The sequence below is a fragment of the Diachasmimorpha longicaudata genome, chromosome 17 (assembly GCF_034640455.1).
Source record: "Diachasmimorpha longicaudata isolate KC_UGA_2023 chromosome 17, iyDiaLong2, whole genome shotgun sequence".
In the NCBI taxonomy this organism is placed as follows: domain Eukaryota; kingdom Metazoa; phylum Arthropoda; class Insecta; order Hymenoptera; family Braconidae; genus Diachasmimorpha; species Diachasmimorpha longicaudata.
In genome coordinates this window covers 3424326-3447991 of record NC_087241.1, presented here as the reverse complement: position 1 = coordinate 3447991, position 23666 = coordinate 3424326, and the positions used below count along the sequence as shown (strand labels likewise).

Sequence of the window (23666 nt, the reverse complement as noted above, 5' to 3'; positions counted from 1 at the left end):
CGGTTTTTTAAAACAAATACCCCCAAAAAATTGATTTATTTTTGGTGGCATTTCAATACACAACTGGGTAACTTTAAAAAATCATTTTCTCAAACAATAGCAAAATTAAAAAAAAAATAATAAAAATATTTCCAATCCAGTAAAACTTGGATTAGAATTTCCAACAGAAGGCACCATTTTCTTCTATTAAAATCATGATTGAAAATTAAATGAGTTCTGTATTCAAATTAGCCGTCTCAGATAACCGAACCAATGAGGAATAACTTTGTAATAGAATTTTGTCACGGCGTATAAGAGAGAGTGGTATCATTAATTAATCATACCAAAACCTTCTAATCGATATTGTAAATAAAACAGCAGCATTTCATCGTTCCCAATCATGCATTATTTATCGTAGCCGTAAATTTTCATTAAAATAATTGCGATGATTGACGTAAACTGTATAGATTTCTAATAGTCTACCTCATGATGTCTGTCATGACGATAAGATCATAAAAAAAAATCGTACGACAAAAACAAAGTCCATCATCAGTGTATAATTAGTCACATTTATTTCATTAAATGTCATAATTCTCAATAATCACTATTTTGTATACAAATTGACCAATGAATTTTGTAATGAGTTCGCTCCTTAAATCGTGAAAGTGGATAAATTAAATGCCCTTCCCCCCCGTCAGTATAAAAATTGATAGAGAAAATCATTTAACAATGTAATCATTTGACAATGATTCCAACTAAAACCCTGAATGGTAATAAATAATTAAGTTTTGTTCTATCATGGAGTGTGCAACTGGACTCCAGCACCACCGAGATTTGTTAGAGTGACGAGGTAGCCATTGGCAATGAGTTTCTTTGTTATACTGGTGATTGTTTCGTTTGGAGTGTCTGGTAATAGGAGAATGTAGGCATAACCACCACCACCAGCACCAGTCAGTTTGGCAGCTAATCCGTAGTTCTTGGCTTCGGCGCAGATTCGATCCAGGGATGAGTGGGAGGCTTGGCAGGTTGCTAGGAGGCCTTGATTCACCTCCATTAAGGTCTGAAAATCATTTTAATTAATTAAAGAATCTTTGAGTCTCATTAACTGGAGAATTATTTTTTTTTTTTCATTTTTTTATTGAGAATAAAGCTATCTTTATTTTTAGAAATTCCTACACGTTCCTAGAAGTTCGGTTATTTAATTTAAAAAGAATGGAAAATGGATTGTTATTAAAAAATGTAGAATAAGCTGTTTAGAAAAATTAACATTACCAGAATATTTATGGAATAATCTCTTTATCAAAAAATAGCTTTCAACGTCCAACAGAAGTTTTTTTTCAAAAACTTTTCATTGAAGATTCATTTCATTTTTCTTCAGCAACTCACCATCAACTGTTGATAACTGCTGTGCAGTCCCTCTCCCCCAACTCCAGGTAACCTCCTGACGGTCCTGATGACCTCCAGAGCCTCTTTGGATACGTTATCAATAGCATCAATCACTGGATCAAAGATTCTGGGATATTTCCTCTTCAAATCCCCGACTTTATCCACCTGGGCTTTAGTACTCCTCTGAACCCGCGTGTCCACCAGGAGGACCCTCATCTGCATGGCCCCCAGGATGGGCTCCAGCGTCACCCCCCTCCTGAACTCGATAATGGACCCGTAAGTGCAGACGGAGTTGTCGATACCAGAGGGTGTTCCGTGCATAATCTTCTCGCAGTTGAAGGCAAACCTGGAGATCTTCTCCAGTTCGTGTTCGCTAAAAATCGAGGCTTTGTTCTTCTGGAGGTTCGACAGGTGAACGAAACAGGCGGCCATGCAGACGGCGAAGGATGCGGAACTCCCCAGGCCAGAGGAAATCGCCAGGGCTGAGTCTAGGGAAACCCTGAAAGGCCTCACAATGATCCCCTCCACCTGTATTTAGAAATAGAATTGTTAAAATTACAGAAAATTTCGCGTGAAAATGACCCCACAATTTTTTAAAATAGAATTATTTCCAGAAAGTTGTCGATATAACCCAATTAGCAATATTTAAGGTTAATCGAATTTACGAGAGTCTCTTCGAGATATCGCATGATTAAAGCAAAATTAAATACATTAATTTCCATTTAATTAGCTGAATTACCTGCGCAACAGCAATCAACAAGTAGATGAAAGCCTCGAGGGCCAGTTTCTGCTGGAGATTGGTGTACCCAATTTTCTCCACAAACTTCTGCACGTAAAGGTAAAAATTCTCGTGATCATCCGTGAACTTTGGACAGCAGTCATTGAAAAAATTGTTCTGAATATCAGCCACTGGTATATTGATCTGCAGCCGGACTTTCGGCATTGACAATCTGATTATCTGATCCTGAGTCTCCTTGAACTCCAGTGTTGTTCTCAAATCTAAACTCGCTGCAACTGCTGTTTTGCCGTACACCACAGCGTGCTCACCATAGAGAATTATTTTTCCAGGTGCTGATACCCTGAACTCCATTGTGAGAGACTTATATTGCTTCACAAATGGGTCGTGAGTATTCTACCAGTGTGTAAATGCGAAATCACAACTGAACTAGTCGAGAGTTTGATGAATAATGCTCGTGACGTGGGCACTGCGGAGATAAGATTTTTTTTGTTCCTTTTGTGATATCGAGTATTTATAAATTTCCCGTATCACCAGGCCGTGTTGTAATAGAGAAGCCCTAAGATTGTTGTTTTTTCCACTGATCGGGGGTCAGTGTCTTCTGGGAAAATGCGTGGATGTCTTTCAGCTCTTCCTCCAGGGCTGCGTTGACTAGTCTGAAACAGTAAAAATCAATTTTTTAAATTTACTTATCTGCAGATTCATTGCCAACACGGATGACAAAACTTCAAGCGAAACATCACTTTTTTCCTGAGAAATTGAAAAAAAATGAAATGAAATTGTGCTCAGGAGATGATTAATTAACTTGTCGAAATAAAATGGAATTTCTAGCTGCATTTTCCATTCAATTTCTAATTTCCTTTACCTGTGACGTTGGAGCAACGGTTTGCCCTCGAATTTAGCCGACACAATGAGCACAGCGAACTTGGCACCGCAACCGTCGGACTGATCCTCTACCTCCTAAAATCACAGACAAAACCGATACGATTAATTAAAGTCTATTGGCTCCAATGAGAATCAATTAATCACCGAAAAGTTCTCCAACTTTCTATTTCACATTCAATGTCGCCCCCTCAACGCCCTCGGGTGTTCAGTGCAGAATAAAAATACGAATGGATTACTATTTCATGTCGATCAATGGAATTTATTGATAAACAGTGATTTTAAAATATACATAAATTACAAGGTTTGTTTTTAGTATTAAAAATATAATTACAGAGATTGAAGTCAGTCAGTGATTCACATGAAGCGTTGGACAATCTTTCATTCATTTTTTACAGTCAAGGGATTGTTCCCAAATATTGTTAATGACAATGGACTCTTATCAAAATATGCGATTCAAAATTTGTTGATTTTTCTCCCCAGAAAATATTTAACTTTACAAAATGAATAGATTTTTATTTTAAGCAATTCATTCTTCAATTGAAATTGTTCAAGCGTTTTCCGTTGAATTGTAATATTTATAGAGAGATTTTCCCAATTGTCACAAAAATAAGATATTTTTGTTCTTATAAAGAATTTCAAATTACCCTAAACTTATCAACAACCGCATAAATATTTTTTTCTCTTACGCCCTCATCTCACACCCTCCCCAGTAAAAAAAAATTGTTTCGCATTAAAGTAAACAAGAAACGCGAAGAAATGTGCAAAAGAATAAACCGACACGAGAAGTGGAAAGAGATCTGGATATCTCTCCGGGGGTTCCAGGAAGAAACTCCCAAAGGACAGGAGAACAGTTCCAGCAGCCGAGCAAACAAATGCCACCTTAAGTGCCCCCTGAGCAAGTCTTCCCCCCCTCCTTCCAAAGCACCCAGAGGTGTCCATCACCTCTGGAATAATCATCACCACAGCCAGGCAGTAGATCCCCATGGAACCACAATAAGCGATGAACAGTCCATCCTTGATGATCAAGGGAATCATACTGAAGCACGAGACAATAAGAAACCAAAAGCAGAAGAATGGATCTCTTCGGAAATACAGAATTACCGGAACGGCCACGAGGAGAATAGACTTCTCATGGACCTGAAACGAGAACAAGAAGAATCCCAACGAAGTGTTAATCAAGGACAGAAGGAACTTCTCCTTGTTGGCCTGGAGAAACAGATCCAAATTGGAGGGAAAGACAGCAGCAATAGTGGCCTTGAACGACATTTTGAAGAGTTCATCATTGCTGAAGAGTGTCTTGAGCTTGACGAGGACATTGGCAGAGCACCAAAAATTGGCGACCTTGTCCTCGAAGAGTCCTCGCCCCACCGGAAAGAGCCTAACAACAGCATCGAGAGCAGCTGGCCACATCCATAGGAATGGCGCCCAGATAACAAAGAACGTCGCCAAGACAACGAGCTGTGTCTTCACGAGGAGCTGCACCGAGGCCATCAGGGATTTCTCCCTGAGTCTCACGCAGACACCCAGGATGTAGAAGAAGAAAGGAAGTGAGTGGTAGAGCTCCATCTGCTTGTAGTTGAGAGCGAGAACGAAGAAGAGGGAGGCGAGGCCTATGGAATCCTTCATTATCCCCAGGACAGCGAGAACGAAGAGACCCAGGGAGATCGAGTTGTACTGAAAATGGCCGTAATCGATCAAACTCAACCCGGGGTACAGCAATGACGAGAGGATGAGCAAGTGCTGACGTCTCAAGCTGAAGATATTTCCATTCCCTCTGAGGTTGACACTTTTTTCTGGACCCTCGGAAGCCCGGAAGTACAGGATGATGGAGGGAATGTAGATCAGAAGGTCTGTCGCCAGGACTGTCAGCCTCATGAAGTGCTTGTGCTCAGGCGACTCGAAACCCCGGGATTTCTTCAGCTCCACGTACGAGGGGTTCACCATCCTCGCGATTTTACCCAGCAGGAGACTATGGTATGCTGTCAGGGGCGGATAGTCGAGACCCCAGTACTGGAGGTCGTTGTCAGTGGTGTTGTGGTACCAGTGGACTAGGGGTGTGTTCAGGGTTATCTCCTGCCAGTGACGCTGGGCCTCATAATCGCCGTACATGGGGGGCTTGCCTTCACCACTGTGAGGATGGTAAGCTGTCGACCATCTTAAGATTATCGCTGATGATATCAGAAGCACGAGAGGACACTCGGGCATTCTGGAGGTTTTTGGGGGAATCGGTTTACTGGAAGAAATAGAGAAGAGAATTGCCACGACACGTTGGGACGTCTGGGTCGAGGGGATGAGTTAATGATGCGATGGGGACGACGACGGGAGAGGGGATGAAACTCTTGGAGTGATAACGTGGTGACGATGATTGGGGTTCGATTTTTGATAGCCCCAGGGTTCCTCGATATCTTGATTTTTTTAAATATGGAGAATAACCCAGCGAATTCCCAGGATAATTTCATTATCTCTAATTACTTGTTATGAGTGGATTGTTATCATTTTGATAGTGCAAAATATTCAGCGAAAAAAGTCCACAAAATGTAGATTTTGAATACAACTTTTTCTTTCTTATTTTTTTCTTGATTTTCTCAACAAAAGGTGAGAAAATATGAGGAAAAAGGTTTTCAAAATATTTTTGTAAAATTGATTGTAGAGAAAATGTATATTTTTTGTGGAATTGGTTCCCAGGACATTTAATGCTAGACCACAATTTTTGCGACTGTCATTTCAGATTTATCAGGACATCAGCAATTTATCGACAACTTGTTGACATAAGGTTTACCAGGATGGAATGGACCAAAGTTCAACAGCATTTTCCCATGAAATCTCCATTTTGTGAATGAAATTTTGTAATTCATGTTGATTTTTCTCTGACTAAATTCCAAAACATTCTTCAACTATTATGGAACAATGAAAGAAAGGTTACTTACGACGTGAGAGGCCTGGAGATGTTTGATCAGTTTACTTCTGATGTATTCTTCAGAATATGGCATTCTAAAGCCTCTATTTTGGTATTCCAATTGTCGTGATATGCCTTTCAATATCTTAACACGTTTCTCAACAAGTGTTTAGCGGTTCATACGAGTCAACAGCCACATCGGCAAGTTTTATTGGTATGTAGACAGCCGACTGGTATTTTTTTTCCCAAAATTAATTCATTCGATCGTTTGTGCTAGGTTTGTACTCGTTTGTACTGCACTTACAATGTTTCGTTAGTTTCTCTTTTATTTTCAAACGAATAATTAACAATCCAACATAAGTAGTAGCATCTGTGTTGTCACAGACCAATATTAGTAGTCACCCCGGCGGTGGGAGGCGCCATCGGCGATTCTGGCGGCGGTCAGCACCAAGGACGATTGGTATATAAATCGCCGATAGATGATTTTCTTCGTAGAATGATCTAATTCTATTGTTTGTAAATCAATCAATTTGAATAATAAATAATTAAAACTGATTGATCATTTAATTCAATGAAAAATGAATAAAAAATAACCCACACGTTTTTTTTTAAACCCCAAAGGGATTTCATTATAAAAAAATCCCATACAATCATCCCCATATGTACACGACCTATTTACACACCCCCAGAACCCCTAACTCTTGCTTTTCTTCCCCTCCTTGATAGAAATGACGTATCTCTGGGCGACGTTGAGAGGTGGTGAATATCCCTCGGTATATGTGGCATCCTCGAAAAGCACCTCGTACTCCTCTGTGGCAGAGGTGGGCAGCTGATTGACAACAGCCTTGTAGAAGCAGGTAGTTTGGGGATACAACGCCATGACGATGGAGCCCTTGGGGAACAGGGCGTGTGCGTCTGTCTCAGGATTGGCCCTCATCAGAGGTAGAGGAACAACTCTCCTCTTCGACAGGGTATGCCTGTCCTTCTGCTCCTCATCAATGTCATCAACTTCGTATTTGTTGGTCGTTGGATTGTAGTGAACGACCTCCGCCAGAATCCAGTTCTCCTCCTCCTCGGAGCCCTTCACCAGAGCTGCCACCATGTCCCCCATCTTCGCTATGTACGTGGACTCAGCTGGAATGGCACCACAAAGTGGTGGTGGCTTTGCACTGGGAGTTTTTCCAATGTAAAGTGGAAGAGTTGCAGCTGTACTCTGCAACATCTTCATCAGGGCGCCTCGACGAATGGTTTCTTTGTTCCCAGCGTTCCTCGCCTGAATTCTTCGTTCATTTCTTATCGATCTTATCTCGTTTATTTTCGTCAGGGCACTCCTCAGGAGCTCCTCTTCCTGCTGGGCGTCCTGCACTGATGTGTTGTAGAGGGACTTTAATTTTTGTTGATAGTAGAGGGTCACTTTGTCGTCGGGTGCTACCTTCTCGTGGGCCTTCGTTAGGTTGTTCAGGTTACCCTCCGTTCTTGATCGCTCCTTCTCGATCTCCTGGAGCAGCTGGAAGATGCTCTTCAGACGATCCTGGATCTGAGTCGCTGCGGCGTCCGCCGTGAACGGCATTTTCTTGGAGAATCCCTGGTTTTTCTTGGAGATCTTGTTGAAGAATACTCTTGGTGGATCTAGGGGACGATGTCGATTGTCGAAATACTTTTGTTGATTGATAAAACACACAACAATTGCACTGATGCGTTGTTGATGTTTTTGTTTTGATTTTTTTGAGGTTATGAACTCTGCACATGGGACGGTGGCGCCTTTCATCGTCGGGGTTATTAGTTATTACTAGTGTTGGCATGGGGTCGTCTGACTGTTGGTAAGTCACCGGTGAAACCCGCGCATGGAGACTAACCGCTAAGATTTCCTCGTATTTTCATTTGTAAAAAACGTACCCCATTCGTTATCCTCACTATTTATTATTAATTATTTAACGACAAAAGAAGATAATGGCGAGAGTAATTGGTCGATTGTGAAAAATGGCGAGTTTGTTTGGAGTGCAAACAATGAGTCGATGGCTCTTGGTTAATCAATTACTGTTCGAGAAGACTCATGTCACCGATAATCTAAAATGGATTTGAGACTAGTTGTGCATTATCGTAAATCAGTGTACGATGATGTGGTGATCACCCGGGATGGGGTGATTGACTGGCGAGGGGGTCATGGCCAGGGGAACTGCGTTCGTATCCGAATATACAGGAAAGGGTTCAGCGGATATATTGCCTCGGCCTATGTTTACTTCCTGCGGTCGTCTGGGGTCTACAGGACATCAGCTGTGAGACACTTGAAGGAGATGACCTGGGGGGCAGTCCAGGAAGGGAAGGAGCCTGTCCTCTTTCTGAGGCTGAGGACACCGAGGAAACAGTTTTTAGATTACAAGTGGTACATGCATTTAGGTTAATGAACTTATTGCAGAAAGAAATGAATTAAATTGGATGAATAGATTCCTTCTTTATTCATATGACGTTTCAAATTGAAAATTCTCCTGAAATTGCTGAGAAATCCAATAAGATCTTATGGTGCAGGGAAGACGTGCACAGAATGAAATGTTTTTATCGCCGAAAAATCGATGGAAGTCGACTCTAAAAGAGATGATGAATTTTTTTATGGTTTTAGGAGTCAGAGGGTGACACAAATGGCCCTGGAGAGGAGAGAGATTGATTACGCCTTTTCCTGGTTGTCCACACTCGGTGGAGCCTTCTCGGCGATGGGAGATCACTTCACACACTGTGTAAATAGATTTTTTTTACCTCCAAAATTTGTTGTCAATTGAAACCGAGTTTTCTAAATTCGAAGAGCTCTTCTAGCACTATCGATATGGATATTACATACTCTGATGATTTCTCTTCACAGGCCCAAATTGCTGGGAAAATATCCATTCAGCAATTTAAACTAGCTTTACGTCTGGGGGATCCCCTTCTCGTCGCTCGTTGCAAGCTCTTTGCTGCTCTCAGCCTCATACAACAGAACAAACTCAAAATTCCGAAGCAAATAATCCCCGAAATTTATAACTACGCTGTCGAGAATAAGGACAAGCAGCTAAAAAAAATGTGTCAAGGTATATGGGCCAAACTTAAGTACCACTATTTCCTCCAGAAATCTTCGAAGAGGGTTTACAGATAATCCAGTTGGGAAAGTTAGCCCTTTGGAACGGAATAGGGATACTTCAAACTTTTTTTTTTAATTTAGAATTTAAAATATCCCCATCCCTCGGAGGGAAAATATTAATAAAACGAATTAATTAAGTAAAACTCTTGATGTATATTTGTAAATAATTTGAAAAAAAATGTTTGCAATGTAAAGATATTCCTCTTTATTCAATAATTTTTCGTCGTGGAAAATGCTGATTTCTCTTACATGGATATAGATATAATGAAATTGTTATGAAATGTTGAAAAATCAATATTCTTATCAGTTACGATTGATCAGAGAATTTAGGAGCGAGCTAGGCAACCCATGGGGTCCCAAGCTGGCAGGAGCACCGGTTCCTGATCAAATACAGCCAAAACGTCGGCTGGCACAAAGTTTTTATCCACAACGACTTCGAACACGAATTCATTGAACCACTCTGCACTCAGTACTTGATAGCCTTTGTCACCTCGTTCCTCTCCCCATGAGTTTTCGACCCTCAGTTTCTTGACTTTTCCCTCTGCCTGCAATGGAAATGAGCAATAGATTCATTTTTTATGACAGTAAAGAATGAATTTCCCTTTTTAAAGACAAAAATAGAAAGAAAAGTACAAATGAATAGAGACCATAGAAAAAGGCAATTAATGGAATTAGCCGAAAACAAATAAAAAAATGAAATCAATGACACAATATCATAAAAATGAATAACAAAAAGTAAATAAATGAAAAATCAAGTAATTGCTTCAATAGAAAAATATAAAAATCCATTCGAATGGAAAGTAAAACCCACATCAGTGGAGACCCCAGTGAACGCCATAGCATGTGTCATGGCCGATTCCCCATAGACCAGTCTGTCGGCCTTGGTCAGTCCTAGCTGAATGTCGACACCAAAAAGAGCAGTGAAATCATGAGCTTTGATATCCTGAATTCCGTACTTGGAGGCAAATCTTTTGGAGACTTCGCAGCCGAACCACACAGCCTCTCCCGCTTTAATGCTGTCAGCAGCCAGGGACATCAGTAGCTCTGGCGGCTGATTGTTGTACAGTGTCTTTCGTCCACCAACGACATTGCCAAGGCACTCAACCTGGTATAAATGGCCAAAAGGATTCGATGGCCTTGGATCAGTGACGAGACAGACTTTGTTATCGACGTTGAAGTACGGTTTGACGTATTTTGTGTAGAAATCCACTGGCTTCAGTGGCCCAATGCAGTTGTACACCTTGGACTTGTCGTAGTACTCCCAGGTGATTGTCTCCGAGGGCACACCCAGGCATATGCCAATGATGCGAAATACTGTTACCATCTGCCCGGTGATTTTCGTCTCGATATCTTCATCGCTTGCTCCACTGTCAACGAGATTCTTGAGGGCTTTGGCGAACTCACGGAGTTTACTGTTGACGAGAGAATTCATTCGCGATGTTGATTCGCTCGTCCATGACTCGGGGAAACAGCTCTTTGGTACGACACCGTAACGATTTATCAGGTTTGTCAGCATGTCCCATTGGCCACCGTCTGGGACTGGCTCGAATAGAAGGAACGAGGCGAGACGATCCTCGATTTTTTCACCTCGTTTTGCGATTGATACGATGTTGTGGAGGAAGAAGTTACTTCTTTCGACCTGAAAAATTATTTTTGATGCTATTTAATGTCATGGGAGGGATTTTCCCCGAGTTATGGCAAATTGACTGAGGATTCACTCGACGTGGAGCAGTTTGACCACTTTTCTAGAAAATTTCTATTTGGAAAATTGTTCTGATTTATGCAAAAGATCATCTCCCATCCTCACCTTATCCCAGAAGAAGAGATACGCCTGGCTAAACTCAAACTCCTCCAGATTGTACTGTTTCATGAACTTGATCCTCATGACGTTGAGAGCAGCGAACAACCAGCATCTCCCAGAGTTCTTCTGATTCGTCATGGGCTTGACCTCGGCGACTTTATGTTGAAACACGTGATTCGTCTCCTCGAGGTGCTTCCTGGACACGCACATCTCGAGGGGATCATTCTTGACGCAAGCATTCTGTGCTTGAATGTTTCCCTGATTGGCATAAAACTTCTGCCTGAAGTCGTGTATAATCTCGGGTGTCAAAACACCGGCTGTCAGAAAAGATAAAAAAACACTTTGAATTTCCATAAAAGATATGTGAATGGTCAAAACATATAATTTATTTAATGTTTTGTAGAGTATTTATTATTGAACATTCTCACCGATAAAAATGTAGGAAAAAAAAATCGATTTTCCAACGAATTCTCATAGAAAGTGGCTGAAAGATTTTTTTAAAGGACAACTTTTTATGAAAAATTCCTCCAGATAAACAACTCCAACTTTTTATATTAAATTCCAGAAAATGGTCACAAGTCCTTGCCCCTTGATAGTACCGAAATCCTCTAAAAATCACGGATTGTTCCAGTCACCGGAGACCCTAAGAAAACGATCCCAAAAGGCTTCAACTGCAATTTTCAGTTTCACTGCATTCATTTATGCCTCCGCCATCTTGTTCGAGAAAGTGGATGGATTTTCAAGGCTAAGAAAGCGACCAACTGGGAGTGGCTGATAACACAGCTGCAATCTCCAAACCAACCAATACAAAAAAACTTATTTCTCTTGTCCTGACTCGCGGAATTCATTGAACGAAAACATCGTGATTACATTCTCTTAAAAAACAAAAATGGCGTCTATCAAATTGGGAAAAACAACAATTTCCTTCGGTGATTGAGAGTCGATGGATTGTTGACTGAAATAATTGTTTTCCCTCTGATCTCCCGGAATTAATTAACATTTAATGTTTCAATTTACAATAAACTTTGCCCCCCATTTTTTGTCCATCAATTGTCGCCAAAATATTGAAAATGGCTCTGGGTATCCAAAACAAAATGTGCATCGTTCGCGAGGATGATTTTTTTTCGCGTAAACGAAGCAAAAAATTACTCAGGTAAATAAATTTAACTCATTAATCCCCCCAAAAATTATCAAAAAATTATCTGCAAAAATATTCGAGCAAAAAGACTGAATTATCGATGCAAAAATTATTGAATAAATCCCTACTAAAATTTGGAGCAATCGAAAATGACTGGAGGATCGATTGAATGACAAAGATAACAGTTGATAAACAATCTCTCGGGAGTATATCGTCAATGTACTTACGGGTTGCCATGTCTAGGATTTAACGAGACGAGGAGTCGATTCTCGAGAACACTGATGCACTTTATCGTGTGACAAACAATACGCGAATTTATGAGTTGAAAAATGCAAGCGGATTTTCCAGTAGTGAATCGGGGACTGATGGTGGGGACGTGGAATGTTTCGTGATTTTGGACGCCGGCTGTGGGTTCGGGGATAGAGTTGTTTTTTTTTCTCCCCAGTTTTGACGAAACTCCGGGGCAGCACTGTGCACCGCGTTGCGCCATGGAGATGCGAATGCGTCACCCGAGGTGTCATATGACGGTCACGTAACAGTCAATTGCAGTCAATTAACGAGACATTTTTGACAGCTGTCACAGTTTTGCCAAGAAAACTGGCGACGATATTCCACTCACCTCCACACATTTTCACAGTAAAAATGACCGTCACTTTTCATCCGTTGGATGAAGTTCACTTGTGCGTGATTTTTCGTAGTGCGCCTTTTGAATATTTATTTATATATTATTCAATACATTTGCTATGTCACATATTCGAGAACATAATGTACAGTGAACAGTCAACGATATTATTATTTTTTTATTGCTACAAGGGACAATGAAATTATTATGTAATTTATTCACAAATTGATTTTGTATTTCGCCTGTCCTGAGAGGATACACAAAAGGTGGAATCAATCCCTCCGATGTCGTCCCACTGATCTCGTGAGTGACATGAGTGACGTAATTATGACTTGACCTTGAATCGCTTGACTTTCAGCAGTACGGGATTTAAAGCTTTTATTAGATTAGCAATTTCATCAGTTTCAGTTTCTTCAACGCTTTGGCCACCCAGCGAGATAACAGTATCACCTAGTTCCAATTTCCCTGACTCCGCTGCACTGCCTCCTGGCAACTGATAAACGCAGTTTCGAAATTAGACATTACGTTTGCGTAATAGAATGTCAGGCAACTAGACAATATACTCTCTCTCTCTCTCTGTCTTACATTTGCATATAAATAAATTGTCAAATTTTTTATATATCTGCATAATATATATCGCTGTATTCATATATTGTCGAATTTTTTATATATTAAGGCGATATATTGTGCGGTCAGAGGGGCGAGAGGGGCAAAATGGAACGCGTTCAATAATCAATGACTCGAAATGTGCACAAAAAAATCGAGTGAATTTTTTTTATTTCATTCTCTCGGAATTTTCTGGGAAATGATTGATCAGATTGATGAGAAAAAATATCGTTTTCAGGGTTTATCGTCATTTAATGGCTGACGAAGTTTCAAAGTTTGGTGAAGGGATAGAAACAATTCTATCCAATTCCATTCCTCCCCCGCGATGAAACTTTGTGAGCCATTAAATACTGGTGTAACTTAAAAAAAATGGTATATTTTTTCCAGTCAATTACATCAACTGTTATAAAACTCGGAATAACTCCTTAAAAACAGCTTCAAAATAAGAAAATAAATGTTGAATTGGAGTCTGTCAAACTCACGTTATTGACTATTTATTCGGATCCATTTTGCCTCGTTCTCCCTTGTATGGAAAATCAGACAATATATTTATCTACTACAGCGCATGGGATAAGTTTATCAATAACTGCGGGTATTTTACCAATTCTGATAAATAAGCTCCTTTTCCACATTTGAAACCTGTTAAGCCGAGACCAATTCCTTTCGCTGGTTTTCTCTGAAGTTCCACTTCAACTTCTTCCGTGGAAGGGTCGTCTTGTAAAACGCTCATTTTAATCTGAAAGTCAGAGAATTAGTCTGATGAATGGACATCATTGTTGTCCTTTCTTGAACGAATTCAAACCAAAATATTTATTTAGATTTAAATTAGAAAATCAGTGAAGGAAATTAAATGGGTAGACCCGAGAGGGCACATGTATGGATAAATAGATAAATAAATAAATAAATAAATAAATAAATAGATAGATAAATAAATAAATAAATAATATAAAGAAAGGAATTTTTACTTGTCCTGAGGCACTGAGAACTGCATTTGCTGCCTTTTCATGTTCAATGGCTTTAAAATTCTCTTGACAAAATTCTAGTATTTGATCCCCTCGTTTTAGTTGACCTGCCTTCTCTGCTAAACCATTCGGGTATAAATCCAGAATGAAAATACCGCCCTGAAAATGGCAATCAGTTTTTTTACTTGGGAAAAATTTTTTATCTCAACATATGTATGACACCAGGTCATTAGCTTCATATGACGTGCAATAAATTAACAAATGGTTTATGAAAAAATCAATGGGTCAATGCGGAGAAGAGAAATAACTGCCAGGCAAATTTCCAATTCAATTATCATGATTTACTCACACATGAAGTGTCGCTTCCTCCAGAAATGATGATACCAAGTGCACTTTCTTTAGTCTTGGTAATTTCTACTGTTATGGGTTTGCCTTTAGCTACTTTGGCAGTTTTAGGGTCGGTTGCACCCTCGGATGGTTTAGCGTCCGCCGATGGCTGTGCCTGACCTGAAAAAACGAAAAAAAAAAACGAGCGAGGAAAGTTAATATTTTTATAAATAGTTATTTTGATTTGGATTAATTTCCAAAGCCCCGTTATATTTCCGAAATATTTCCCCTTGAATTCGCTCACTTACCAGCGGTGGCTTCTCCTGCTGGTCCTGTTGATCCTTTCGATTGCTCATCTCGCTCAGCTTGCTCTTTTTGCTTATTCTGATTCGGATTGCACACCGTAACGGTCACCATTCCTTCCACACGTTTCAAAACAGCTGTTGCCTGTGCAAACAAAGCATAATTAATATACATTTTAAATATAAAAAAAGGTATATATATTCATCAGAAAATTCTCTAGAGCTTTCCTTGACTTCAAACGAAAAAAAAAAAAATTGAAAAAATGCCTTTTTCCATGTTTTTATGACTCGTTCTCTTCTAGAAGATATTTAACAAAAAAAAATTCTTCAGAAAGCGAATAGAATTTTTAAATTTTCTCGTTTATATTTTACCTGATCGTATGTGGCCCCCAGCAAACTATCCGAATTTACGCCGAGAATCATATCCCCCAGTAGAAGGCCACCCTGTTGAGGCAGAAGTGCGCGTTGAGAAAAGACTAGAATAAAACAGTGATTAATCGATTGAACTAATCTACATCTTACTTTTTCGGCTACACTTCCTTCTTGAATGTCAGAAATGAAAATCCCTTGACCGACTTCCGCGTGCTTGCCTTCAACAATCATGATACCCAAGCCGTACATTCCCTGGAGTATAAAAATGTCGTCTGATCATATATTTTGATAAAACATAATGAATCGATAATACGAGGATAGGAATCTGCCTAATGAGGATATTTCATGAATGTTTTTTATTGTAGGAAATGCCAATTGAATGAGACTGTTGTACAAGTTTTTTTTTATTTTGAACAATAACAGAAAAGGGACGAGCTATAGTCGATTGTCAACACCGATAATTATTAACTTACAATTGACGACGTTTTTTCAATTGACTACAGTTTCTCAATTTTTATTTTATTTCGAAATAAAATGAAACGTAATTATAAGTTTCATCCGATTTCTGACTTTGATCGGTTGTTTCAATTACGAAATTATGAAGTGATTAATTACTCGGAGAATTGTGTATTTTAAATTACCTTCTTCAAGGAAACGGTCCGCACTCCTTCGAATCCGCTGTAGCGGTCCTACGAATGAGAATTATTAATCATATTATCGTTATATTTTTTAAATTCAAATATCAATTATCTACGATTTCACTTACACTCTCGTCGAAGGCCGCCGGGAAATGAATGGGAGTCTTCACCGCGAGTTCGTTGTTGTCAGCGCTGGGTCTGAGGTACCAGTGAAATATTTAATTATTTATTGATTATTTATTGAAGGAGTGCACTTTTAAAAATCCTCAATTAAAAAATTAGAATCTTCTCTAGCGAGTAATTTATTTCCCCGGGCCCACATTAAATATATAAGAGCATAATAATCATGGTTACATTACATATTTATGATGTGTAATAATGAGAAAATATTTTATGCTGAAAAAGTTAATTCACTGAAAGTAAACAAATGTAGAAATGAAATTAACATTTTTAAATGATTTTCTCACATAAAAATGGGAAAAGCAGTTTTTAAAAATTTAAAAATTGCTGTTTTTAAAAAATAAAATGAAGAGGGATAATTAACTTGCGGTGCTGAATGCCTGATTAACAAATAATTAAATACATACAAATAAAACTCACCGGTAGATGATGAATTTTAGGGTTGATCCACCAATTCCTTTTATCACAACTGAAGCATTGAGGTGGCACCGACCTTGAAGTACATGCCCATTGACCTGCACGAAAGGATTGTACAAGTGAATATTCGAATTCAAGGATAACGAGCCGACGAAGGTTGATTTAAATGCCCAGTGTAAATAAATAATAATACCTCCAGTATTTCATCTCCAACTTTCAAATTGCTGGTCTTATGAGCATTTCCTTTTGGATTCAATCCGCATACGAATACAGCCATTTTCGAACGATCCTTGTGGCCGGACAATGCGATACCTAGATCCCCAGTTGTCCTGTCGATCTTCTCAAGGACCACTTGACCGCTCAGTGATCGGTATTTCTTCAGAATTTTCACTGAAAAATAGGAAAAAACATGAAAAATTAAGAAAAATCCAGAGAAGACGTTTAGAAAAATCTCAGTGACAGAAGTTTGATGCGAATGTGCTCATATCTCCGAATCTAAGAGAGACAGCAAAATTTGTGTAATGACAGTTTTTATAGTACTCGATTCGCTCTACAAAAAAGGTCATGAGAAAAAATTTGCTATCTGCCTCAGAATTCGAGATTTTCGGAAAAAACGGTCGATAGTCCAAAAGTGACTTATAGGGTTTCCCCACTGAATTTAAAAAATCATTTTGGCTCAGTCCAGGTGTTTTAGGGATAATCTTGGAATTATCTAGTTATTGAGATCGGTAATAGGTATGTTAATTGATACTCACGAGTAGTATAGCCGTACTCATCCTCCTCCTCGGGATCCGCTGATATTTCCGCAGCCGTTCGTTTCACGTTACCGGCACTTTTACGCGATATCTGCAGATCAATGATTTTTATTTTAATACAATTTAATTTTTTAATTATCTGGGAAACATCTGGGGTCATTAGGAAATTCATGAGAGTGTACGCACCTCCATGCCGGCCTTGGTATGAATGTTGCCCTCCATGTAACGTTCATCTTCGCTCTCGGAGCTCTCGTCGGAATCAGAATGTTTTTTATTATTTTCATCAGAATTTTTTCGGTCCTCAACATTGGCGTCAACGGCGACCGGAGGTTCAGTCGCATTTGCTGATGGTGTCAGTGTTATATCCGCTTGCGAAATGGTGGATGGGGATCTTGAGAATAAATTTGCAAACCGAGGAAAAAATTAAATAAAAATCATCAGAATTACAAAGAAATTCGAGAGGAAAAAAAATTAAAAAAAAAAATCATATGATTTTACCCCATATACTTTAAGCTCGGGTCATACATGATTTTTTGGGCCCTTATGTATATATTTTAAAAGATTAATAGTTAGAGTAATATTATAAGATATAAAAAAAGTGACCAGATTTTCGTTTTTCTGTTTGAATTTTTTTCCTGACATTAATTAATTTATCGTCCATAAATAATTCGACTATAAGTGTCACATAGTGTTGTAAAAATATTATCAGCGGTTGTCATATAAATTATGTAGAAAAAAAGAAGCGCAAAACAAATTTATTTATGCAATTTTCCAAGTTTTTCCATTAAATTTTTCACCACGTCATCTCACCTTTTGCTGATCCTCTGTTGATCGTTGATTTTCGTTTCAATTTGCTGATCGCAGTCGGATTGGTCCTGCAATCAGTCAGGTCTCACCTCAATAAATCACGTAAATCAAAGCTCATTAATTTACTAACCATAAGCGTGAGTGATTGCACGCGAAGTCGAACGATATTCTCACTTTTCTCGATTATTTCAGCTACCTTGTCACAAGTGCAGTTGAGTACATTAACGCCATTGACCTCGACAATGCGATCTCCAATCTGAAATCAGTAGAATCAAGTGATATTTAACCCCACGAGGTATATCTGGTGCCTCTAATTATGAGGACAAACATCGAAGTGTCTTCGTGCAGTGGGAAGGATATTTATAGAGAGAAAATTGAAAACATCGTAAACAACAGCTCTTTACAAACACTTTAACAATATTTCATTGGACAAGTGAATTACTATATTTTTTAATTCCCTATATTTCACTAAATATAGAACATTTGTCCCTTAAATATTTAATTTTTACATTTAGACTCAATATTTTCATATATTGTTGTATATTATTCGAATTTTATTCATGCATAATTAAATATTAATACAAATATTAATATAAAAGTGAAAAAAATCAATTATTAATAGTTAATCAATCATCAAATAATACAAAGTAATAAAGTAATTAATTTTTTTGTTATAAAATTAGATTTTTTTATTCTTAGACCTTTCAAAATCTATTTTCAACCGTTGATTTTTTACCGGATACTTGAACCGGATACCGTCTGCCGTCACTCGTCCATATCTACTTCGAAATAACTACTGTCATTATAGAATTTCCTACAATTACATTTCGCTTCGGAATTGCGGGGGAAAAAAAAATACGTAATTTAAATGGATATTTCTTATCGTGTCGGTAACGACCGGTTAAAGGACCTTTGATGCGCGTGGCGACATCGATCGTCCTGTCATATTAATTTCTTCGACAGGAGCATCGACTGCCGCCATAGGTCTGCGCGTTCGCCGTAAGGATTCGCTGCACTTCACGCAATTAGAAACAACATGTGTCTCAGTCACGGTTTCTCCGGGAATGTGTAAACACGGATAAGTCGAATGGATAATAGAGTCGTGGAATAAGTGGATCGGAGTGTTTTGGATCATTGTTAATTAGCATTTAGTGAATAATTTTTGGAGCAATTGGATATAATTTAACGTCGAGAAAAGGTAAATTTAAAAAATATTTTTTAAATTCAGCGGAAACTGAAGGCAAATTGGCCGATTTATTTTTATATAATAAATAAATGTTGAGTCTCTTTCAGTGGTGGAATATGTGGAAATGCTCATGCGAGCATCCATTATTGATAAATAATGAAATTATTGACATTCTCTCGTACCTGTTTTATCGCGGAATCGGTTGATTTTTACCTTGAGATTACAATTATTGGAGACGGATGCATCAGGATCAATGGATTTAATGAATACTCCTGAACTTTTCTGCTCGCCCTTGTTTACATCGTCAGTTGTTGCATCAATCTGCAATTCGTGAATGAAATTAGACGAAGTAATTGCCCATCCGGGATTTATAATTGAATTAAATGCCCCAGAGCGAAGCGGTAAACCGGATAAAACCGATTTCGACTTGTGGTCAGTTTTTGGCGAATATCTCGTGACCTAAGGGAAATATCATAAGTTTTTATATAACCTTTTTTGTAGCTCTCGATTGCCTCTACAACAAAGCACTCCAACAACTTTTTTCTAACTCCAGTAGATTTCGAGATATTTAACGAAAACTTACCGATAGTGAAAATCGACTTATTCGGGTTTACCGCTTTGACACTGAATTGAAAGATTGTCGCGAATAACAATTCCTCGACACTTCCGTGGTAATAAAACTTGAGTGAGAAATATAGGAGTTATTCATGCAATAATAATTCCTTTTTCTCTGATAAATTTCATAAAAAAATTACCTGTGGGTGAATTTTATTCGAAAAAAAATTATACGGTAAATGATTTTGAAGTAATAATTTTAAAAATATGTAATACTGATTTAATATTTTTTCAAACATAAATTACTGCTGACAGACCTTCCCACCAATTATACTGAAGCCTAGGTTTATGTGACATCCTCTCTGAATTTCAACTACTCTATCCGAACCCCATTTTTTTTGCTGGTTGATGTTCACCTCAACTTCTCGTGTTACGGTCATGACGATTCTGAAATATTCAATTGAAGAAAGACCCTGAGTACGTCATTAACGTCACGTAAACGGAATATTTTGTTCTCTTATGTTATTTTTTCTATCGATAAGTAATAAATAATTTTTACCGATAAATATGAAGAATTTACACTGAAAACAAAGTTTTCAACTTATAAATATCTGATTCACGACTGGAACGTGTTTTGATAAATACGTTTGACTCACTATCGTTGCTTCGCTGTGTTACCTCTGTGAGAAACCTTTCAAGCGCGCAGAATGTGTAAAATCCGAGTGGAATAACGATCTGTTTTTCACTGAAAAATTGCAATAAAAAAGGAAACGGTTATTGCGAAAATCCAGCGGAAACGAGACAACTCCACGTGGGTTCTTTTTATTTTTAACTTTTTTTTCTAATGATTTTTATCGTTAAGACCGGACGCGTGCGGATCTCCCGTCACATTTCTTAAAAACGCGCAATTCGTGAATCAGTGGTAATTGCGGAGAAAAGATAAGACTTATTAGTAATTTTCTTACTTCGAGGCGAACGCAATGGATCTTTCAGTTACTCTTAAAGAGTTAACGAATAATATTTTTAACGACTGATTTGCACATTAGAAGACTGCACGCACTAATATGAACTGGCAATTGATGAAGTCACACGTCGGTAACATCGTTTTGCGGATTTCAGGTTTAAATGTCCGATGGAAAATTTTTTAAAATATTTAATGCAAGAATTTCTCAAAACGAAATATTTCAAGATTCAAAAATGGAATGAGCCATTGTTCAACGAGAATATTATACTTCTCCAATTGATTATTATATTTCTTTATGTAATTGTAATATTTATTCACTAGTAATGTCATTGCTATTATTTGATTCATTTTTTACATTTATTTTACATGAAAAATTTCACTGAAAAATTTACAATCGGGGAATAATGTTTCCCATTCAATTTCTATCCATCAGTTTTTCCAAAATTCTATTTCCACATTTTTTAAACACAATTTTCCCTCTTAGATATTTTTAAATTTCATTTTAGTCGAAAATACACGACTTGACTCCTGTCTGCCCTCACACGTCCGTATCTCCTTCGCCATAAATCTCCTAAAAATCCCAAAATCGGCGCATTATTATTTCCCCGTCAATTTAACTTGTCGAGACTTCCCAGAAAGCCTACCTTACCAACAAACGATTAAATTTCCCCAATGCCCGACCCCGATCGGTCGCATCCACTCGTGTCTGATCCTCGCTGATCGTTGACTACTTCCAATCCCTTAATTTCCACAGCAAAAAATTCCGCAAAAATTCCTGCGCGGACGGTAATTCCGGAATGTTCTTTATCGGTCGACATCGATACCGCCGATTCGCGCATGTCCCGTTGCCCCACTGCTACGGTCTCCCAGAATACTCGACGTGGATACCGATCAATATTCCAATTACCTTTTCACCGAGCAGTGAACGACTGCCGATCAATCGCGCAAAGCCTTTCAGCCCTCTCTCCCTGTCCTTTCCCCCACTCCCCCAGTCCCTTCATCCCGAACGCCCCTCAGGAGCCAGAAAAAATCGTCTGATTATTCTCACCTGGTGAACTACTTTTCAAAGACAGTTGTCAGTCCCAGAATTTCTTATGAAATAATTCATTGGGGCTGGAGCACCTGGCGTTTCGACCTAAAATTGCTACCAACAGCACTTGCCTTCGACATTGATGGAACGTACATAAAATTGTGCCTCACTATCTTCGTTGCCCCCCTCCCTCCTTCCTCACCACCCGCTTTGCCATGACGTATAATTCAATATCTCGTAATTCAATATATAAGGAATCTCTGTAGAGGATTCTAAAGCTCGTTCTTGGCAGACTCCACTTAAAGAGATTTTACGAAGCAAAATATTTCATGAGTTCATTGTAGATACTGTTTTATATGGATTTTCACTGCCTGTTAATATTGCAAAACGAAGGTAAACTTAAAAAAATATAATAAAAGAATATATAAAAAATATATGCAAAAAATATATAAAAAAATATTATAAATGAGAAGGGATCGATGGAATTGAATTAAAGAAATTGTTAATTAGGATTTTTAGGAATATCTGGGAGTCTAAGGGAGATGGAACAATTTTTATTATTACGTTTTTTGAGGAGATAATTAAGTGGTACAAGAAATGTTATCACAAAAATTTTGGTGCGTTTGTTGGGTTGGGAAATATTGATAAAAAAGTAGAGTGAGACATGAGGGAATTATCTCGTGTTAGTTTGTAACGAATTAGAATAGAAGAAAATATTTTTTTTAATTTAGAGAAATTTTGATAATTCGTGGTTTTATTAATTGCTATTAATGAAGGGAAATTTATTTAAAAAATATGAAATTTAGGGCCGATTGGGTAGATTGCTCACTGAAAATTAAATAAAAAATTTTCACTTACGAATTTCAGAAAATTCAGATGTCACCAATGATCGATGATCGATATCTTGATTCTCATTGGCATCAACCTGGAAGGAGGTGATCTCCTCCGGCCTCTAGGAAATCTGTTTTTCTGGCTCCCCGACCCGAAAGTGCGGTCTTCCCGGCGCGATTTCGCTCCGGGAACAAGGCCTTTTGTGGCCCGCGTTACCCATATGTTTTTTCTGGCTCCCCGACCCGAAAGTGCGGTCTTCCCGAGGACTGTTGCGAGGACTGTACACAAATGTGACAGGTTCTCTGTTGGAATATAGCCTCAGTTTTCTGAGAATTAATTTTATGATTTTGTTTTACTAACATGCATCACGAACCTGAAAATATTTGATATTAATTGAGTAATTATTTGATGGATTAACGTCATTGTTTCGTTCGACTCTACTTGAATTGCAATGAATTTAAGTTCTAAACGAGAACATTTGGTTAAGTACATGATGCACCTCATGAAGTACATGATATTCCCATTGTTTGAAGAATGTAAAATGGAATTGAAATTATGTACGCGCATTAATTTAACCAATATCTGCAAGAGAATTTTCAGTCCCTGAACGACGTATAAGATTGTAACAAAGACATATCATAAAGAAAAATGAGAAAAAAAAATATTAGTAAAATTGCCTGACAATTTTACTAATATTTTTTTAGTATTTCTCGATGTGATTGTGATAAGGAGAATAATTAGCAAAATAAATGAAAAAATCATATATATTTATAAATAATCATTTTCTGAATTTCACTTTTTCTGCAGCAATTATAGGAAATTTTTTGAATGCAATTCTCACTTTTCGCCCGCCCCGACCAGCAAAACCTCGGCTTCGCCTCGGTTTTGCAAAAGTCGGGCGGGCTCCCATTGATTGTGTTACCACTTATTAAATATTAAGATATTTATGGTCTACCGCACTTTCGGGTGGGGAGCAAGAAAAATAGTATACGACACACGGCCAGGAAGTCGGATTCACTGGCGTACGTGCTATGCGGGCCTCGGCTTCGCCTCGGCCCTCTATCACGCACGCCAGGAAATCCAACTTTCTGGCCTTGTGTCGTAATATACTATATAATTAGTAAGATGATCCTGGGTGGCGACCTCACTGACCCAATTTCAGAAGTGACTCGTGTAACCAAA

The 23666-nt window shown here is 38.4% G+C and overlaps 8 protein-coding genes across 17 annotated transcripts in view; 2 read left to right on the top strand and 6 right to left on the bottom strand.

The window, feature by feature from the left end:
• Positions 1–528: 528 nt before the first annotated feature.
• On the bottom strand, positions 529–2455 carry LOC135170365 (mevalonate kinase). The gene is made up of 3 exons (XM_064136126.1): positions 2105–2455; positions 1366–1893; positions 529–1039 (listed from the first exon to the last, which is right to left on the bottom strand). The coding sequence occupies exons 1-3, from the start codon at positions 2453–2455 to the stop codon at positions 776–778; spliced, it is 1143 nt and encodes a 380-aa protein (XP_063992196.1). The 3' UTR covers positions 529–775.
• Positions 2456–2618: 163 nt separating this feature from the next.
• Positions 2619–6048, bottom strand: LOC135170372 (bolA-like protein 2). Its single transcript, XM_064136139.1, has 3 exons — positions 5914–6048; positions 2967–3061; positions 2619–2757 (listed from the first exon to the last, which is right to left on the bottom strand). The coding sequence occupies exons 1-3, from the start codon at positions 5974–5976 to the stop codon at positions 2661–2663; spliced, it is 255 nt and encodes an 84-aa protein (XP_063992209.1). The 5' UTR covers positions 5977–6048; the 3' UTR covers positions 2619–2660.
• LOC135170360 (probable dolichyl pyrophosphate Man9GlcNAc2 alpha-1,3-glucosyltransferase) lies at positions 3219–6055 on the bottom strand. The gene is made up of 2 exons (XM_064136109.1): positions 5914–6055; positions 3219–5219 (listed from the first exon to the last, which is right to left on the bottom strand). The coding sequence occupies exon 2, from the start codon at positions 5189–5191 to the stop codon at positions 3677–3679; it is 1515 nt and encodes a 504-aa protein (XP_063992179.1). The 5' UTR covers positions 5192–5219; positions 5914–6055; the 3' UTR covers positions 3219–3676.
• A 514-nt stretch (positions 6056–6569) lies between these two features.
• Positions 6570–7650, bottom strand: LOC135170366 (SAGA-associated factor 29). Its single transcript, XM_064136128.1, has one exon. The coding sequence runs from the start codon at positions 7648–7650 to the stop codon at positions 6577–6579; it is 1074 nt and encodes a 357-aa protein (XP_063992198.1). The 3' UTR covers positions 6570–6576.
• A 304-nt stretch (positions 7651–7954) lies between these two features.
• Positions 7955–9189, top strand: LOC135170369 (uncharacterized protein F58A4.6). Its single transcript, XM_064136135.1, has 3 exons — positions 7955–8265; positions 8500–8614; positions 8737–9189. Exons 1-3 carry the CDS (start codon positions 7955–7957, stop codon positions 9004–9006), a joined length of 696 nt encoding a protein of 231 aa, XP_063992205.1. The 3' UTR covers positions 9007–9189.
• On the bottom strand, positions 9173–12692 carry LOC135170361 (bleomycin hydrolase). Of its 3 annotated transcripts, none has more exons than XM_064136111.1 (4): positions 12550–12692; positions 10799–11109; positions 9803–10630; positions 9173–9536 (listed from the first exon to the last, which is right to left on the bottom strand). In XM_064136111.1, exons 1-4 carry the CDS (start codon positions 12557–12559, stop codon positions 9318–9320), a joined length of 1368 nt encoding a protein of 455 aa, XP_063992181.1. In that variant the 5' UTR covers positions 12560–12692; the 3' UTR covers positions 9173–9317. The 3 variants fall into 3 exon arrangements, with proteins under 3 accessions (XP_063992181.1, XP_063992180.1, XP_063992182.1); XM_064136110.1 differs by lacking the exon at positions 12550–12692 and adding an exon at positions 12158–12314; XM_064136112.1 differs by lacking the exon at positions 12550–12692 and adding an exon at positions 11221–11986.
• LOC135170357 (inactivation-no-after-potential D protein) lies at positions 12652–22809 on the bottom strand. Of its 7 annotated transcripts, XM_064136097.1 has the most exons (20): positions 20625–20768; positions 20316–20404; positions 20219–20240; positions 19977–20106; positions 19318–19425; positions 18049–18174; positions 17922–17986; positions 17298–17502; positions 17112–17202; positions 16550–16746; positions 16360–16454; positions 15888–15957; positions 15763–15810; positions 15272–15373; positions 15122–15193; positions 14756–14894; positions 14470–14627; positions 14124–14279; positions 13760–13894; positions 12652–13045 (listed from the first exon to the last, which is right to left on the bottom strand). In XM_064136097.1, the coding sequence occupies exons 4-20, from the start codon at positions 20097–20099 to the stop codon at positions 12878–12880; spliced, it is 2058 nt and encodes a 685-aa protein (XP_063992167.1). In that variant the 5' UTR covers positions 20100–20106; positions 20219–20240; positions 20316–20404; positions 20625–20768; the 3' UTR covers positions 12652–12877. The 7 variants fall into 7 exon arrangements, with proteins under 7 accessions (XP_063992167.1, XP_063992165.1, XP_063992166.1 ...); XM_064136095.1 differs by having other exon boundaries at positions 20219–20404; XM_064136096.1 differs by lacking the exons at positions 20219–20240; positions 20316–20404; positions 20625–20768 and adding an exon at positions 22512–22809.
• The window catches only part of LOC135170362 (octopamine receptor beta-1R-like), a 44394-nt gene continuing 33442 nt past the window's right edge, over positions 12715–23666 (top strand). Inside the window, exon 1 of one of the 2 annotated variants that reach the window (XM_064136115.1) lies at positions 12715–12855. The gene's annotated coding sequence lies outside the window, so the exon portion shown is untranslated. Of the gene's footprint in view, positions 12856–18967; positions 19117–23666 lie in introns of those variants that run through there. The other variant, XM_064136114.1, reaches the window with a different exon arrangement.

Excerpts from the sequence above, each read along its gene's own strand:
- LOC135170366 (XM_064136128.1), bottom strand. The coding sequence starts at position 7,650 with ATGAAAGGCGCCACCGTCCCATGTGCAGAGTTCATAACCTCAAAAAAA.
- LOC135170357 (XM_064136096.1), bottom strand. The coding sequence starts at position 20,099 with ATGACCGTAACACGAGAAGTTGAGGTGAACATCAACCAGCAAAAAAAA. Across the intron at positions 17,503-17,921 it reads CAACAGAGGATCAGCAAAAG|ATCCCCATCCACCATTTCGC; the intron begins GTGAGATGACGT and ends TTTATTCTCAAG. Across the intron at positions 15,374-15,762 it reads GGACCGTTTCCTTGAAGAAG|GGAATGTACGGCTTGGGTAT; the intron begins GTAATTTAAAAT and ends TTTATACTCCAG.
- LOC135170369 (XM_064136135.1), top strand. The coding sequence starts at position 7,955 with ATGGATTTGAGACTAGTTGTGCATTATCGTAAATCAGTGTACGATGAT. Across the intron at positions 8,266-8,499 it reads CAGTTTTTAGATTACAAGTG|GAGTCAGAGGGTGACACAAA; the intron begins GTACATGCATTT and ends TTATGGTTTTAG. Across the intron at positions 8,615-8,736 it reads GAGATCACTTCACACACTGT|GCCCAAATTGCTGGGAAAAT; the intron begins GTAAATAGATTT and ends TTCTCTTCACAG.
- LOC135170361 (XM_064136111.1), bottom strand. Across the intron at positions 10,631-10,798 it reads ATCTCTTCTTCTGGGATAAG|GTCGAAAGAAGTAACTTCTT; the intron begins GTGAGGATGGGA and ends ATAATTTTTCAG. Across the intron at positions 9,537-9,802 it reads TCACTGGGGTCTCCACTGAT|GCAGAGGGAAAAGTCAAGAA; the intron begins GTGGGTTTTACT and ends TTTCCATTGCAG.
- LOC135170360 (XM_064136109.1), bottom strand. The coding sequence starts at position 5,191 with ATGCCCGAGTGTCCTCTCGTGCTTCTGATATCATCAGCGATAATCTTA.
- LOC135170365 (XM_064136126.1), bottom strand. The coding sequence starts at position 2,455 with ATGGAGTTCAGGGTATCAGCACCTGGAAAAATAATTCTCTATGGTGAG. Across the intron at positions 1,894-2,104 it reads TGTTGATTGCTGTTGCGCAG|GTGGAGGGGATCATTGTGAG; the intron begins GTAATTCAGCTA and ends TTCTAAATACAG. Across the intron at positions 1,040-1,365 it reads GCAGTTATCAACAGTTGATG|ACCTTAATGGAGGTGAATCA; the intron begins GTGAGTTGCTGA and ends AATGATTTTCAG.
- LOC135170372 (XM_064136139.1), bottom strand. The coding sequence starts at position 5,976 with ATGCCATATTCTGAAGAATACATCAGAAGTAAACTGATCAAACATCTC. Across the intron at positions 3,062-5,913 it reads ATCTCCAGGCCTCTCACGTC|GAGGTAGAGGATCAGTCCGA; the intron begins GTAAGTAACCTT and ends CTGTGATTTTAG. Across the intron at positions 2,758-2,966 it reads CCGTTGCTCCAACGTCACAG|ACTAGTCAACGCAGCCCTGG; the intron begins GTAAAGGAAATT and ends TTACTGTTTCAG.